Below are 14471 nucleotides of genomic sequence, written 5' to 3'. Positions count from 1 at the left end.
GGAAAAGCACACATTAGCCCTAATGGGAAGGGCCTGGGGAGCACGTGGCTGCCCACTTCCCTGCGTGTAAGCGCTGTGTCTTTTGGGGGGAGTGGGAAGGTGGTCTCGTGCTCCACATTTGCTTTCTGTTTCCTTCAGACATTTCGACGTTTCCACCGGCAGCCCCATTTCCCGAGGCAGCAGATGGAACCCGGTAGGCATTCCTGTGCTGTACCCCCTTCCTCCTCCATGGGGACTTGTGAAAGCTGGATCCACATCCCTGATCGCCCCCCGCCTCCAAACCTCTGACCAGCCCCTCTGCACATTGCCTTTTACCTGGGCCAGCCAGATAGCAAACTCCTTGGGCTCATTCAACCAGACAGATTTGATTAGCCTCTTATCAGTGCAGTCAACATTGGAAGAGGCTGTAAACCTGACCCAGAAGGAGCGGGCAAAGGACACTCGGAGTTATAGAAACCTACTCATGCTTATGGAGCCAGTCCTCAGTGCGAGGCCATGCTGAGCACTTGACTCGCATTCCCACCCAAGTGGGTACTGAAGTAGTTGTGATCCTCAGTGTGCAGATGGGAAAGCCAGCTCAGAGAGGTTAAGAAATTGCACGAAGACACACAGCTAGGATGGGAAAGAACCAATTCTCAAGTAGAATTTTGAGTTCTGTACTTGGGCTTGGAACCCCCATACTGATTGTCAGATGTGAAGGGGCCTGCATGGTTGCTGCCCACCCCCTCACCCCCACCACCCTCAGGGGAGTCTGGAGAAAGACGAGGTTGCAGGAGGGGGTCGGGGCCTGGGCCTCAGCCTCCTGGCTCTTTCCACAACATCCAGACTGCCTTTCCCACAGCCAGGTGGGTCACAAAGCGGGGATACAGGCCCGGGAACCTTTTCTCAGACCTCACATGAGGAGTCCCCTGCCCAGCTGAGAGCAGAGTGGCCCACCCTCAGGGTCTCCTTGACAAACCCTGTTTCACTCTTAGGCTCGATGACCAGCCAAAAGCAGACATGTTGGAGGATCATGAAGTGGAGGTGAGCCATGGGCCATGCCTCCTCTCTCTTCCCTCTCCTCTTTGCCCTCCATCTCAGCACGTGTAGGAGGTTAGGCAGTGCGTGAGCGTGAGGTCCTGGCAGGGGCCACCTCAGGCACCTGCCGTAGCAGGTGTGGGCAGGTGTGCATGGTAAGGAAGAAGGATGAGGAATGCAGAAGGCTAAAGTAAGCTCTTAATTCCCAAGGCTTCCCACCCCCAGCCCTGGAGGCTGCTTCATTCTGTCTGGGGTGAGGCCAGGCACCTATTGTCAAAGCTCCCCTGGAGGTTCTGATTGTAGCCACAGCCAAGACCACCACCTTGACCCTTGAACTATAGTGTCAGCTGAGCCTGGCTCCCTGTAGCACTTGCAGCAGAATGTTAACGGAAACTCTGTTTAAACAAAAGAATACCCAGAGGAATGAATGCAGTTAAATTCTAGGAGTATCTGGAGGAAGAAGGGCCTCAGGGCCCACCTGGGCCAAGGGCCATATTTTGTGGATGAGGACACTGAGGTTTCACAGTGCTAAGTGTCCTGCCTCTTGTCCACAGCAAGCCAGTGCAGAGCGGGAACTAGAACCCAGGCCTTCTGACCACATGCCCATCCTGCTCCCTTACCTAGTTTGGTCTCTGGGGAAGGGAGTCAGCTCAGCCTGGTCTGCCTCTCTCTGTTCCTTCTCCGCTCCATGCAGGCTGAGGAGCCGGAGGCGGGCAAGTCAGAGGCGGAAGATGATGAGGATGAGGTGGACGAGCTGCCGAGCTCCCGACGGCCCTGGCGGGGCCCCATCTCGCGCAAGGCCAGCCAGACCAGCGTGTACCTGCAGGAGTGGGACATCCCCTTTGAGCAGGTGGAACTGGGCGAGCCCATCGGACAGGGGCGCTGGGGCCGCGTGCACCGTGGCCGCTGGCATGGCGAGGTGGCCATCCGCCTGCTGGAGATGGACGGCCACAATCAGGACCACCTGAAGCTGTTCAAGAAGGAGGTGATGAACTACCGGCAGACCCGGCATGAGAACGTGGTACTCTTCATGGGGGCCTGCATGAACCCACCCCACCTGGCCATCATCACCAGGTAACCAAGCCCCAGCCTCGCTGGGCTGGCCACCCCAGCCACTCCTTCCCGGGGCCTCTTATCTGTGTGGACATCCTGGAGGGTGTGGAAGTGTTTGGTTTTTAAATTTCGTTTTCAGTTATAGTTGACAGCCAGTATTACGTTAGTTTCAGGTGTACCACATAGTGATTAGACATGTATACACCTTACGGAGTGATCGCGACAAGCCCACCTGGCCCCATCCAGAGTTATTACAGACTGTCTTTCCCATGCTGTCTGTACATTACATTCCCGTGACTATTTTTATAACCGGCAAAAAAGTTTATTTTTTTTTTTTGGAGGGCACGGAAGTTTCAATGCAGACAAGTTCAAAAAATGGGATATATCCCTATCATATAACACCCTGACATTAAAAATTAAATAAGTAAAAGATAACTAAGGAGAAAAAAAATTCAAATGCCCCAGTAAGATACAAAGTAAAAACCAGTCTGCTCCTGCCCCAATGGGGTGCTTTACCCCACATGTGGACACTGTGAACAGTTCCTAACATGCCTTCCATTAGAATAAAGAATTTGCATATACTTACGTGTTTACACTATTTATTCCTTTATAAAAATGCACAGCCAAGATTCTATGGGCTCACACCTTGCTTTCTTCACTTGAGAGCAGGTCTGAGGTCATCTAACCCCTACACAGCGTTCCCATGATGTGGTGCACCCCGCGGTGAGCTGGTGTGTTCAACAGCCAGTTCCTGGGTGGTGGGGCGGGAAGCCCCGGTGCGTGGCATCTGCCAATTCCTGTGGTGTAAACGCTCCCACCACAGCTGATTTCAAGCTGCTGACATGATGTCACTGAAAGTGGAATGGGGTTGGGAAGAGTCACACACCTGGGTTCTGGGTTCTCGCTCGAGCTCATCACTGGTTGCCCCTAATCATCTAACCAGTCCTCTTTGTCTTAATATCAGCGTGTCCATATCTTGGTGACCTGCTGTGAGGACATGTGCTGGGCAGAGTCAGAGGATGTAGTTTGGTGTGCTGCCCATGTCTAGTCCAGCAAAGGCTCACCAGTCTCCTCTCCCACCTGCCCTGTATGGGCGTCCCTTCCCCCCAGCACCCAGGGGCGTGAAACTGAAACATTTTTGCTCACGGCTTTGAAAAAGTTGTTGGGTGTTTACTTCTAAAATCAGGAAAAAGCACCCTGATCTGTATGGCTCAGTGGGATGGGTGTCGTCCCTCAAAGCAAAAGGTTGCCGGTTCAATTTCCAGTAAGGGCACATGCCTAGGTTGTGGGGTCAACCAGGGTGCACACAGGAGGCAACCAATTGATGTTTATCTCCCTCATTCCCTCCCTCCCTCCTCTCTAAAAATAAATAAATAAAATATTTTAAAAAATAAAATCAGGAAAAAGCAATATGAGGTTAGTCAAGAAATTTTGGAACATACATGAGCCAAGACAACCCTCATTAATATTCTGATGACATTCCCTGCAGCTATACCCAATGCTTTAAAAAAACTTTCTCCTCAAACAAGCTGTATTTACTAAGTAGACATTAATTTCCATTTTGCCACCACCCACCAGAACTCCTGAGCAGTGTGAGACCATCGGGCCTCCACACCGAGGGATGAAATTCCAGCCCACTGCCCAACAGCGGGGTTTTTTAGGGAACCTTGCCTACTGTGGCTACGCCAGCTCCACAGCCCCCGCATCCCAGCTCCCAGCGCTGTCCATCTGTCTGTCCATCCTTCCATCCATCCTGCCATATTTGACCCACCCAGTTCCATAAAATAGCAGAGTCTGCTTAAAGGGAATACATATAATAACAAAGCATTCATGAACAAAATTTAGCGCATTTTAGCATGTCCTGAGGGGGCTGGAACACAGATGAGGAACCGTCAGCCACTACTCCGGGCCCCTCGTCCGGTTCTCAGTTTCTGAGGCTCCCAGAATCTTACCTCCTTGGAGACTTCTAAAATCTAGCCCCTTGGCTTAAGTCACCTTCTCCTTGGAGCAGGAGAATGAGCTGCACATTCTCTCTGGGTCCTTCCTCCTCCAGTTTTAGGGCTCAATGTAGGTGGAGACCCCCAAGTGCAGGCCCTTATCCAGTAATCACTCTGGCACCCATGAAAGGCCCTCCCACCCTTCTCCCCTCCTTGCACCTCCTTTATTACAATCAGACCTCTATGATCAGAAACGCTCATGAGCATTAGTACAGCGTGCCCAGCACTGCCTGTGACAGCCCTGAAAGGCCAGGTTCCGCCCCATGGGAGTTTGACTGGGCGTGTTCTTGCTGTGAACCCTGAGGGTGGGCTGCTGTGCATCACCAGAAGCCGGAGGGGACCGAGTTTCCTGCTCTGGGGTGGGCAGGCCCTGGGCCTCAGGAATGGGGTTCCTGTGGGTATGTTTTTGTACATCCAGGTCAGGCCGCGGGAGGAGTGGGTGGCAGGCTTGATTAAGAACAGGGCTTCTGGTGCCCACAGTCCAGGGGTTGGAGAAGAGCCTTCCAGAGGCTGGCGGGCTCAGCTCTCCCCAGGTTCCACAAGGGCTAGGGTCAGGCTGCGTTGGCCCTAGACCTCTGCCTGACTCCACCACTCTCAACACAGCTTCTGCAAAGGGCGGACATTACACTCATTTGTGAGGGACCCCAAGACCTCTCTGGACATCAACAAGACCAGGCAGATTGCTCAGGAGATCATCAAGGTAAAGGGCGTCGACCTGCTCTGCCTGCCTGTGTCAGGGTGGTGGTAACAGCCTTGTCTCCCTCCTGAGCTGGGGCGCCTCAGGGGTGGGACCCCATCTCCTCCCCTCCATCCGCGTCTTGTCCAGTTGGAGCCGTGACCTGGAAACTAGGTTAGCAGTGATGGACTTGATTGGTCGAGGAGGAACGCAGCAAGCTTGAAAGACAGGCGGCCCGAGTTTGAGTCCTGGTCACACCAGCTGTGCGACTTTGGGCGGGTTGTTCAGCCTCTCTGACCCTTGGTTGCCTCCTCTATGAAATGGGGATACCAGCATAACCACCCTCGGTGGGTTGGCGCAGGGGTCACATAGGATCATCTGCAGAGAGAGCGTGGGGCACCGGGCCAGCTGAGAGTCTGTTAGCGTTGCTGTGGGCTGTTGGGGGAAGCACCACTCTTTCTGCCGTAAAGTTTCCAAGTCCAAGTTTCAAGAAGGCAGGCCGTCTGGCTCAGCTCAGGCAGCCTTTTTGCTTTCTTTCATCCTTTTAGAGTAGTGAAATAAAAATGACAGGAAAACGGGCCTGGCTGGTAGGTCAGTTGGTTAGAGCATTATCCCAGTACGCCTAGGTTGCGAGATTGATCCCTGGTCAGGGCACATACAAGAATCAACCCATGAATGCATAAGTAAGTGGAACAACAAAGAGATGTTTCTCTCTACAGTATTCCCTCACTTATCACGGGTATTACATTCTAGACGCCCCCGCAATAGGTGAAAATCTGTGAAGTAGGAACCTTACATTTATTTTAGTATTTATATATATTTTAAGGCTTTATAAACCCTTCCCACACACTTATTAACCTTTCCCACTCCCTTATTAACCTTTTCCACACTTTTATAAACACTACTTATGTTCTTAAACATATTCTACACTCTTAAACCTACATAACTAACGACATATGTATACAGTACTGCAAAATCCTGCGATATAGCGAAAAATCCGCAATAAATAATTAAATATAATATTTTTTAAAATCCCGCGATACAGTGAGGCCGCAATAAGTGAACTGCAATATAGAGAGAGACTACTGTATATATATCTCCCCCTTCTTCTCTCTCTCAAATTAATTTTTAAAAAGAGGAGGAGGAAGAAAGAAACTTTTTAAAATGAAAGAAAAACTTGTTTGTTGCTTATTTAGCAACAGGCGCAGATAGAAGCTAAAGTACTGTGGAGCAGAGGTTCCTCTTGTCCTGTTTTCCATTGAGAAGCTTTCTCAGCAGCTCCCCACACATTTGGGTTCCTTTCCTGTCTTTCCATTCTCGTCTGCCTTCATTCTGCCGCCTTTCCTTTCTGCTCTCTTTTCCTCCTGTCTATTTGTGTGTATGACTTTTAAAAGGAAAAAATAAAAATTGCGGTGACCCTTATGGACAAACCAAGATTTCCACGTGACATTTCTGTGTGGCTGAGCTAATGAATTAAACTTTTAAAGCCCCCAAAACCCAAATACCGCATTTGTGCCTCGATTGAGTCTCTCATTTCAGAGATGTTGGAGAGACCTGCAGAGCGTCACAACTGCCTCTTGTTGTCCCCAGACTTGCTAGGCCCTGCTCCTCTCTCCCCCCCAAACTGTTATCTCTCCACACTGTCAGAACACTGAGCTATCTGGAAGATTCCAGGGCAGAAGAGAAAAGTTAGTCAAAGGGCCCTGGCTGGTGGCTCAGTTGGTTGGAGCATCATTCCATACACCGAAAGGTTGTGGGTTCGATCCCAGTGGGGTGCATATGAGAGGCAACTGATTGATATTTTCCTATCACGTGGATGTTTCTCTCTCTTAAAAAAAAAAAAAAAAAAAAGTTACTCAAAGGTTTTGTAATTGCAGGGCCAAGAAGCTGCTTCTACTGGCTTTCTTGATTTTTCACTCTGCTGAAAAACTGTGCCCTGCCCTTTGGCCTTCTGCGGGGAACCTCTAAGCCACTTCTTTCTGTGCTTGTCTCTGATATCTTGAGACTCTAACTACAGTAACAGGGGCCTGACTTTGGTTAGAGGGTTTTCAGTTTGGAAGCCACTCTGGAAACACTGTGAAATGATGGGAAGAAAGAGTGTGTGTCCTGACCCAGGAGCTTTCTATCTGGTCTCTTTAAGCTGGTCTTTTGAGGTAGTGGCACCTGTTTTATAAACAAGGCTCAGAGAGGTGCAGCAACTTGTCCTCTGACACACAGCTGGTTCCTGTTCAATACAAGGTGAGGTCTTTGGCTCTCAGGCCACTGAGGAAGGTGCATACTATTGCTTTGGTTTGGGGAATGGGCAGATATTTTAAGAAGGATTGTCTTGCAGTCAGGTCAAAGTTTGTGGGAGGAGCAAGTCACTCTTTTCTGGAACTCTCTGCTTTTGTGGCAGCATGACAGCTCTCAGCAGGCCTGAGGGAAGTGGTCATGCAGACCCCACGCCCGCTTGTCTCACACAGGAGAGCATCTGACTGTGTCAATTCATCTCTGACCTTCTCCAGACCCACTTGGACTGAGCTCTGACCTCAGCTAAGTTCTGTCTGTTCTGCCTCACACTCCTTCTTTCTGCTTCCTGAACATGACTGTTTACCCTCTGCCCCTGGGCCTGAATAACTTGAATGCCAGAGAGATTTCGTGTCATGCGTGGTGCTCCCTAGAGTGGGAGCTAGGTGGTGGGTTCACATGGGCCTCTTTCTGAGCAGGCAGGGATGGTCATTTCAGTTATGGCATCTTTCCCCGATTCCCAAGGGTGTCAGGGTACACATGAGCCCGGGGTTTGGCGTTAAAAGACAGCTTGAACCTTGGATGAGACCATGCCTATGTCAGGTCACCCACATGCCATACACCTAGCCAGTCAGGGTTCAGTCCAAATAGATCATTGGTTAGATATCACCCACCTCTGCCCTTTGCTTGACAGGTGAGGAAACTGAGGCTCAGAGAAATTGCATGTCCAAGGCCATACAGCAAATTAGAATGTAAGCTGAGATGGAACTTAGACCCTGGATTTCCGCCCTCAGTCCAGGACTCTTATGGCAGCACAGATATTGGGACTTCCTGAACTCAGGGACTGCCTCTGGGAATTCCTCTCTGTTCCCTGCCTGAACCCTTGCCCAGCTTGGGGGGAGAAGCGGCTGGTTAAGGCCTGAAAGACCCATATCACACGGGTCCTTTATGACAGTACAGATGGTCCGGTGACGCTTTACATGCTTCCTGACCCCCCAGCCCCCAGCACGTGCCCCTCTCTACACGTCACGGGTTATCTGAGTCTAAGTTGGAAGCTGGGCAGCACAAAGGCCCACAAAGGGCAAGGACTGGCCAAAACCAGATCTCTACCGTGTGGCCTGGAGCAGGTGACCTCCTCTCTCTGAGCATGGTTTCCTCATCTGTAAAATGAAGACTATTGCCCCGCATGACATTGTGAAGATTAAGGGAGGGGCTTTGGGTCAGGCATCCAGTTCAGTGCATGGCCCAGGCAGGCGCCGCGTCACTGCCCACCTGCCCTCCCCATGATGTGCGGCACACTGTCTTCCAGGGCATGGGGTACCTGCATGCCAAGGGCATTGTGCACAAAGATCTCAAATCCAAGAATGTCTTCTACGACAATGGCAAAGTGGTCATCACGGACTTCGGGCTGTTTGGGATGTCGGGCGTGGTCCGAGAGGGACGGTGAGTAGGCCTCGGGCGTCCGGACAGGACGGGGAGGCTCGGGCGGCGCTGCTGGGCCTGAGCGCAGCTGCAGCCTGGCCCCTCTGGCTCTGCTGCTGGGGAGCAGCCCTCCTGCAGGAAAGGCCAGGTGTGCTTTGGTCCTGCCCTTGTGGTTCTGGTTCAGAATCAGGTTCAGGTGACGTGTGGTTTCCTGATACACTTGATTCTCAGGCTGACCCCCATGGGAGCTGGTTCCCCTCACTCACATTTACCAATCTGGGCAGAGGACCAGGGTTCAAGTCCCCGATATGAGGAAGAACATCAGGTTTTATGTCCCCAAATCTTGAAGGGGTGGGGGTGGGGAGAAGGGCTCCTGCCCAAGCACCTGGGGGACCCCCAGGAGGATGAGTAGTGTCCGTGAGAAGCATAGGCAGATCTGGTTTCCTGCGCAGAGATGTATTCCAGTGTCCCAGGGTAGAGAATCGGGCACTTTCAGGCGCAGCTCCCTGCCAGTACCCCTTGTTGGCCTGCTTTCCCAGAAGAACCTGGCTATCGCTCTTCTGTAACAGCCCCTGAAAGCGCTGGTGCAGCCCCAGCCGCCTCTCTGGGCTGTGCGTGGGTGGTATGTGGCCCTGGGGCTCACGTGCACTGGGCCAGCCTCTCTGCTGACACTGAAAGGCCTGTGTGCTTGCCCTGGCGTCTTGGCCTCTAGGCGTGAGAACCAACTGAAGCTGTCACACGACTGGCTGTGCTACTTGGCTCCCGAGATCGTTCGCGAGATGACCCCTGGGAAGGACGAGGATCAGCTGCCGTTCTCCAAAGCTGCTGACATCTACGCGTTTGGGTGAGGAGGCCCTCTTCCTGGGGCTCTGAGGGCCCGCTGGCCATCGGGGGCAGGGGGCCATGCCATGAGCCCTGGCTCTGCTGCTTGTTGGGTGGGAGAGAACACTGCTGACTTTCCCTTCCCCGCTTGTAAAATGTGAGGGGAATGGAGGTGCCTCCCGGCCAGGCCGCTCCCCAAGGACTAAGTTAGGTAACTTCTGGTCTCACGCGGTGCCCTGTGAAGACACCTGAGCTAAGAACTGTTCCCTCTGGGAGAAGTGGGATGTCGTGCCAGCCAGCTCCTCGTGGCCCATGAAGCTGACCAAAAGAAAACTAGAGAATACAGGGTGGGGCAAAAGTGGGTTTACAGTTGTGAATATGTGAAACACAGTTTATTCTTGTATTATTATTTATAAATCGTATTATTTTCCATCGAAACAACTGTAAGCCTACTCTTGCCTCACCCTGTGTAATGCGAGCCGGATATATAAAGTTTCCACTTAGACACATTAGGAAAAAAAACACATGAAATCAGTTTCAGGAATATATTTTATTTAACTCAGTATATCCAAAAACGAAGATTTCAACATGTAATCAAAATTAACATTTCAGGTGTCTTAACCCTACAAAGTGCTCAGACTCCGGTGTGTATTTCACACCCAACAGCATTCCTCAGTCCACCCTCCACAAGTCAGTTGCTCAGTGGCCCCCTCCTTGGACAGAATGGGTCTGAGAAAGTCCCTGTCCAGATAAGTCAGGCGAGGCTCCGGGACTCAGAGAGCTGAGGGCGGCCTCACCCTGTAATCTCCTGGGTGTCCTTCCCTCAGTGGGGTCTCTCCCTCCCCTGACCTTATCATTTCTGGAGCCCCAATGTGAGCCAGGCACTGGGCTTGGCACTTTCGTTGCTCCTCTGACAACCTTGGGCGTAGGCACCAGCCCCACTGAGGTTAGCAGTTGCAGCAGGATCTCTGTTCAGAGCCCATACTGCCTCAGACTTCTTCACACAATGGCCGCGTAGGGCCACACATCCTCCAGTTCCTGGGCGGGGCCCCCGGGACCCTCACAGCATTCCCTGAAGCCGGCCGAGGGGAGAAGTCTGGGGAAGGGTCCTGGCAGCTCTCACTGGGCTCCGGCATAGTGGCAGCAGGAGCCCCTGGGTGGGAGCTGGGCCAAGAGCTCACCTGCATGGGTGGTCTCCACAGGACTGTTTGGTATGAGCTGCAAGCAAGAGACTGGCCCTTTAAGAACCAAGCTGCAGAGGCCTTGATCTGGCAGATAGGCAGTGGAGAGGGAATGAAGCGTGTCCTGGCCTCCCTCAGCCTGGGGAAGGAAGTCACTGTGAGTAGCCACCTGTTTGTCCTCGGAGAGGGGAGAGGGGCCAGAGGGCAGGGCATGGGCACGTGGTCTGGCCTTGCTTCGTGCACTCACCTGAGAGGTGGGGCCTGGAGGCAGGGGCGGCCAGGCGGGCCTCCTTGCTGCTGGCAAAAAGGACTGTGTCTTTATTACCCAGGTTCACCTTTTTCTTTAACAGAACAAAATGAAACAAAATTATCCTTAAAAAAAAAAGACTGGGAAGAAATAGATAATGGTTTTAATTGAATTAGAAGTCAAAGAGATAGTAAAGCTCTGTGTGTTACAAGGAAAAAAGACTTTTTTTAAATCACTGCACAAAATACAAATAGGAGGGTTATGCTTCCGTATCAAATCTCCCTCCATAATGTTTTCATCTGCTGTTCAAAAACCAATTGAAGTTTCCGCAGTAAATTCATTTTTGAAATATCGAGTTGTAATCCAGTTGCTGACCTCACATTTCTGCGTACCTTTAATGGTTTCTCTGCAGTATAGTTTCTAAGTTTCTTTGCCCTGACACCGTGGTGTGAGGGCACCCAGAGGTCGGTTTTTCAGCGCAGTCAGTGAGGACCACAGATGACAGGGGCACACAGGTGCCAGCCTACATGGGATGAGTGACTGCAGTGGGTCTCTGGGCAGAATAACCCATGGAAGCGCCTGGAGGGAAACACCTGGTGTCTGTTCAGGTTAAGAGTTTCTTGTTGAAGTTGTGAACGCGGGCAGGGTCACCGCCTGCAAATTCTGGGACAGGCAGAGCAATTGATTTGTTTTCCTCCCAGATCTTAGTAGATCTTAATATTTTCCTCCTTGGACGGACAGCCAGAAGCCAGGGCTCATTCTTGACGTTGTATTGGGTGTACTTTAGTCTGCAGTAGTACATGTCCTCTGGGTGAAGTGCAAACTACTTGTGCAGGTGTTCGCCTCCAAGAATGCCTCCAAATGCTGGTCTATAGCACCAACGCCAGGCTTGTCTTTGGCTAACCGATAGCACTCCATCCGGGACCTGGGACAAGGGGGCAGTGATGAGGCCCCCTCAGTGCTTTTGGCTTCATGGGTAGAGCCACCGTCACCATGGCACAACCTTGGGCACCTCAGGATGCAATGATGGGCCCAAAGTGTGGGGTTTGGGCTCCTGCCAGTTAGGCAGCTCAGAGAGCAGCTGAGGTAGCTACTTCTGTTTTTTGTTTTTGTTTTTTTAAATTTAAAACATATATATCTTTAACAAAATCACAATAATAACATATAGCTAATTCTTTTAAGAGTGGCTTTTTTTTTTCAAGTAGCATTTTATTATGCTCATTGTCGTAAATCATGAACAGGTCATTTTTTCAAAGCCTGTCCACCGTTCTGTCCTGTGGCTACACCGTAATGTAATGACTTCTCTATAGTTGGGTGTGTAGGTTATTTCCAATTTTACCTTTTGCAATAGAGTTATGAAGGACATCTTTTTATAAACCAAAGTACACGTATATGTTTATTTCATCCTGGCAACAACCTCAGCTGTCTCTGAACACTTAAGTGTTGTAGCAGAGAGCCTGAGTGCTGTCTTCAAGGACCTGGGGGCCTGCCCGTGATGGCCTGAAGCAGAGCACAGAGCCCTTGAGGGCTGCCAGGGAGTCAGCACTCAGCGCTGGCCACAAGCAAGTCTGTGCTAGGAGCTTTTAAAAACAGCCAGGGCCTCCACCACAGATAACCAGGTTATTGGCCTGGGTTGTAATTTTTTGTTTGTTTCATTTCTAAATAAAGTTCCTAAAGTAATTCTAGTATGTACACCTTCAGTGTTCTAAACTGATTGAAAGGGTTTCTTATGATGTGGAACTTTGGGTCCTTTGAAGGCTTTTAGTAATGAAGTAGGGGCAGGAGTAGGCAAGTGGGGATCAGAAAATGGTCCTGCAGCCGGCTTCTGGCTCACGAGAGAGTCGTCTTTGCTGTCGGGTCTTTTCTCTTTTTAACACCTTGCTGTTGGAGTGTGACGTAGCTGTTGGTCAGTGGCAATAAAAAATTATTTCAAATCATAATGAAAAGCAGTGAGTACCCGCCAAGAGGCACCTTTCTCTGTCTCTCCAGCCACACTGCTGTAAGTTCACCACAGGAAACTGCTTCACGTACAGAGGCAGCCACAGTGAGTTTGTGTGGACAGGAAGACATCAAAAGGCCAGAAGGGTCGCTCATGAAAACCATCAGTCCTTTACCCAGGTCACTCTCCAAAAGACCAACTTCTTGTTCCATCAGCTCTTCATTCCCTATCCCTCTGCCCCTCCCAGTGCTCAATTTCCATCAACGTTTCCTTTCTGTTTTTATTGTATAGATTGATTTAATGTGGCCATGATTAAATCTTCCATACTGTGTCTACAGATTGAGGCTAAGAATGAGAAGACAATAAACAGTGTGCGTACTACATATACTAATAAATTGTAATTGCCATTAGCTGCTGATTAGGTAGTTCACTGGGATTACATTTTCGTTTTTGTGGGGGTCCATCTCTTCCATTCCATCAGTTACTCAGAGGCTCACCACAGTTTTGCTGGCTTCACATTGGGACCATGGTTTTCTTGGGTAGTTTTAGGTTTTTTCTATAGTTGCTGATTGCCTTTGCTTTTTCTCGTTGAGGAAAGAAACAACACCTTTAACGTATTCCTGAGCTCTCGCAGCTCCTCCATTCTGCCTGTTGAATGGAACTTGCTCTCTTATCATTTGAATCCGTGGACTTCTAAGCCTGCTGAGGAGCTGTCATGCCGTCTCTTTTCATTCATTCCTGGCCCAGTTGCACAATTTCTTGTATCTTATGTCTTTCTGTTTCTTTATTTGCACTCCAGCAAAATGATTGTGAAACCTAGAGAAACTACCTCCCAGTCAGTGCATAGGCGATACTCTTGGAATCCGTGCTTTTCTAAGGCGGTCCTTATTTTGTCCTCACACCAGAAACAGAATTCTAAGTTCACAGCAATTTTCCCTCAGAACATAAAGATTTCTCTCTGCTGTGTGCAGGTGTCCAGCGCGTTTTTTAGAAATCTAGTATATGTCTAATTCTCACCCTTTTGTAGATGCCCTGTTTTATTCTCTCTGGAAACACCTCGGATCTTTTCTTTATCCTTGTTAGTGAAATTTTATGAAAATATGCTTGAGAATAGGTTTATTACAGTTGACTTTGAACAACTCAGGAGTTAGGAGCTCCAACCTCCTGCACAGTCAGAACTCATTGTATAACTGCAGTCAGTCCTCTGCATACACAGATTCCCAGCCATGGAATCGACCCTTGAACAATGTGTGTTTGAACTGCGTGGGTCAATTGAACCATGGTCAATTGAAAAATGAAATCCATGTACATTAGTCCCTCTCTGTATCACGGTTCACTTATCACAGCCTCACTGTATCGCGGGCTTTTAAAAAATATTATAGTTAATTATTTATCGCGATTTTTCGCTCTGTCGCAGGATTTTTCGGTACTGTATACATATGTTGTTAAAGTTACATAGGTTTAAGAGTGTGGAATAAATGTAAGGTTCCTATTTCGCGGGGGGGTCTAGAACATGGTACCCGCAATAAGTGAGGGAATACTGTATAACTGGGCTCATGCAGTTCAAACCCGCTTTGTTCAAGGGTCAGCTGTAGTTTTTTATCTTTTTTCAGTGATCTGTGGTTTCTTTGTTTTCTCTGGAAACTTCCTTTAGCAGAATTGGGTCCTTTTGAGTGTGTTTCCACATCTTTTACCTTCTTTCATATTTCCCATTCCTTCCTCAAATTGGGTCCACAATCTGGGGCGTTTCCTTGATTTTATTTTCTAGCACTGCTCCCTAATGTTTTATTTCGGAAGCTACATTGTTAATTGCAAGCACGTTTTCACTTTGTTGATGCCTTTTTTTATTTCACGCTGGTCTGGTTTCATGGATGGAGTAGCTTCTTCGCAC

General features: G+C 49.7%; 1 protein-coding gene across 3 annotated transcripts in view; it reads left to right on the top strand.

The window, feature by feature from the left end:
* KSR1 (kinase suppressor of ras 1) overlaps positions 1-14471 on the top strand; it is a 148412-nt gene that overhangs the window by 127402 nt on the left and 6539 nt on the right. For all 3 annotated transcript variants that reach the window (XM_090257385.1, XM_090257384.1, XM_090257382.1), the window contains 7 exons: positions 139-193; positions 975-1023; positions 1712-2091; positions 4671-4767; positions 8279-8412; positions 9104-9235; positions 10416-10551. In XM_090257385.1, the coding sequence (XP_090113511.1) occupies positions 139-193; positions 975-1023; positions 1712-2091; positions 4671-4767; positions 8279-8412; positions 9104-9235; positions 10416-10551 (983 nt within the window). The remainder of the gene's footprint in view (positions 1-138; positions 194-974; positions 1024-1711; positions 2092-4670; positions 4768-8278; positions 8413-9103; positions 9236-10415; positions 10552-14471) is intronic.

This window comes from Furipterus horrens, unplaced genomic scaffold (assembly GCF_987537825.1).
Source record: "Furipterus horrens unplaced genomic scaffold, mFurHor1.1.pri manual_scaffold_11, whole genome shotgun sequence".
NCBI lineage: Eukaryota > Metazoa > Chordata > Mammalia > Chiroptera > Furipteridae > Furipterus > Furipterus horrens.
Note: the sequence above shows the minus strand (reverse complement) of the source record. Positions and strands in the feature narration are given on the sequence as shown.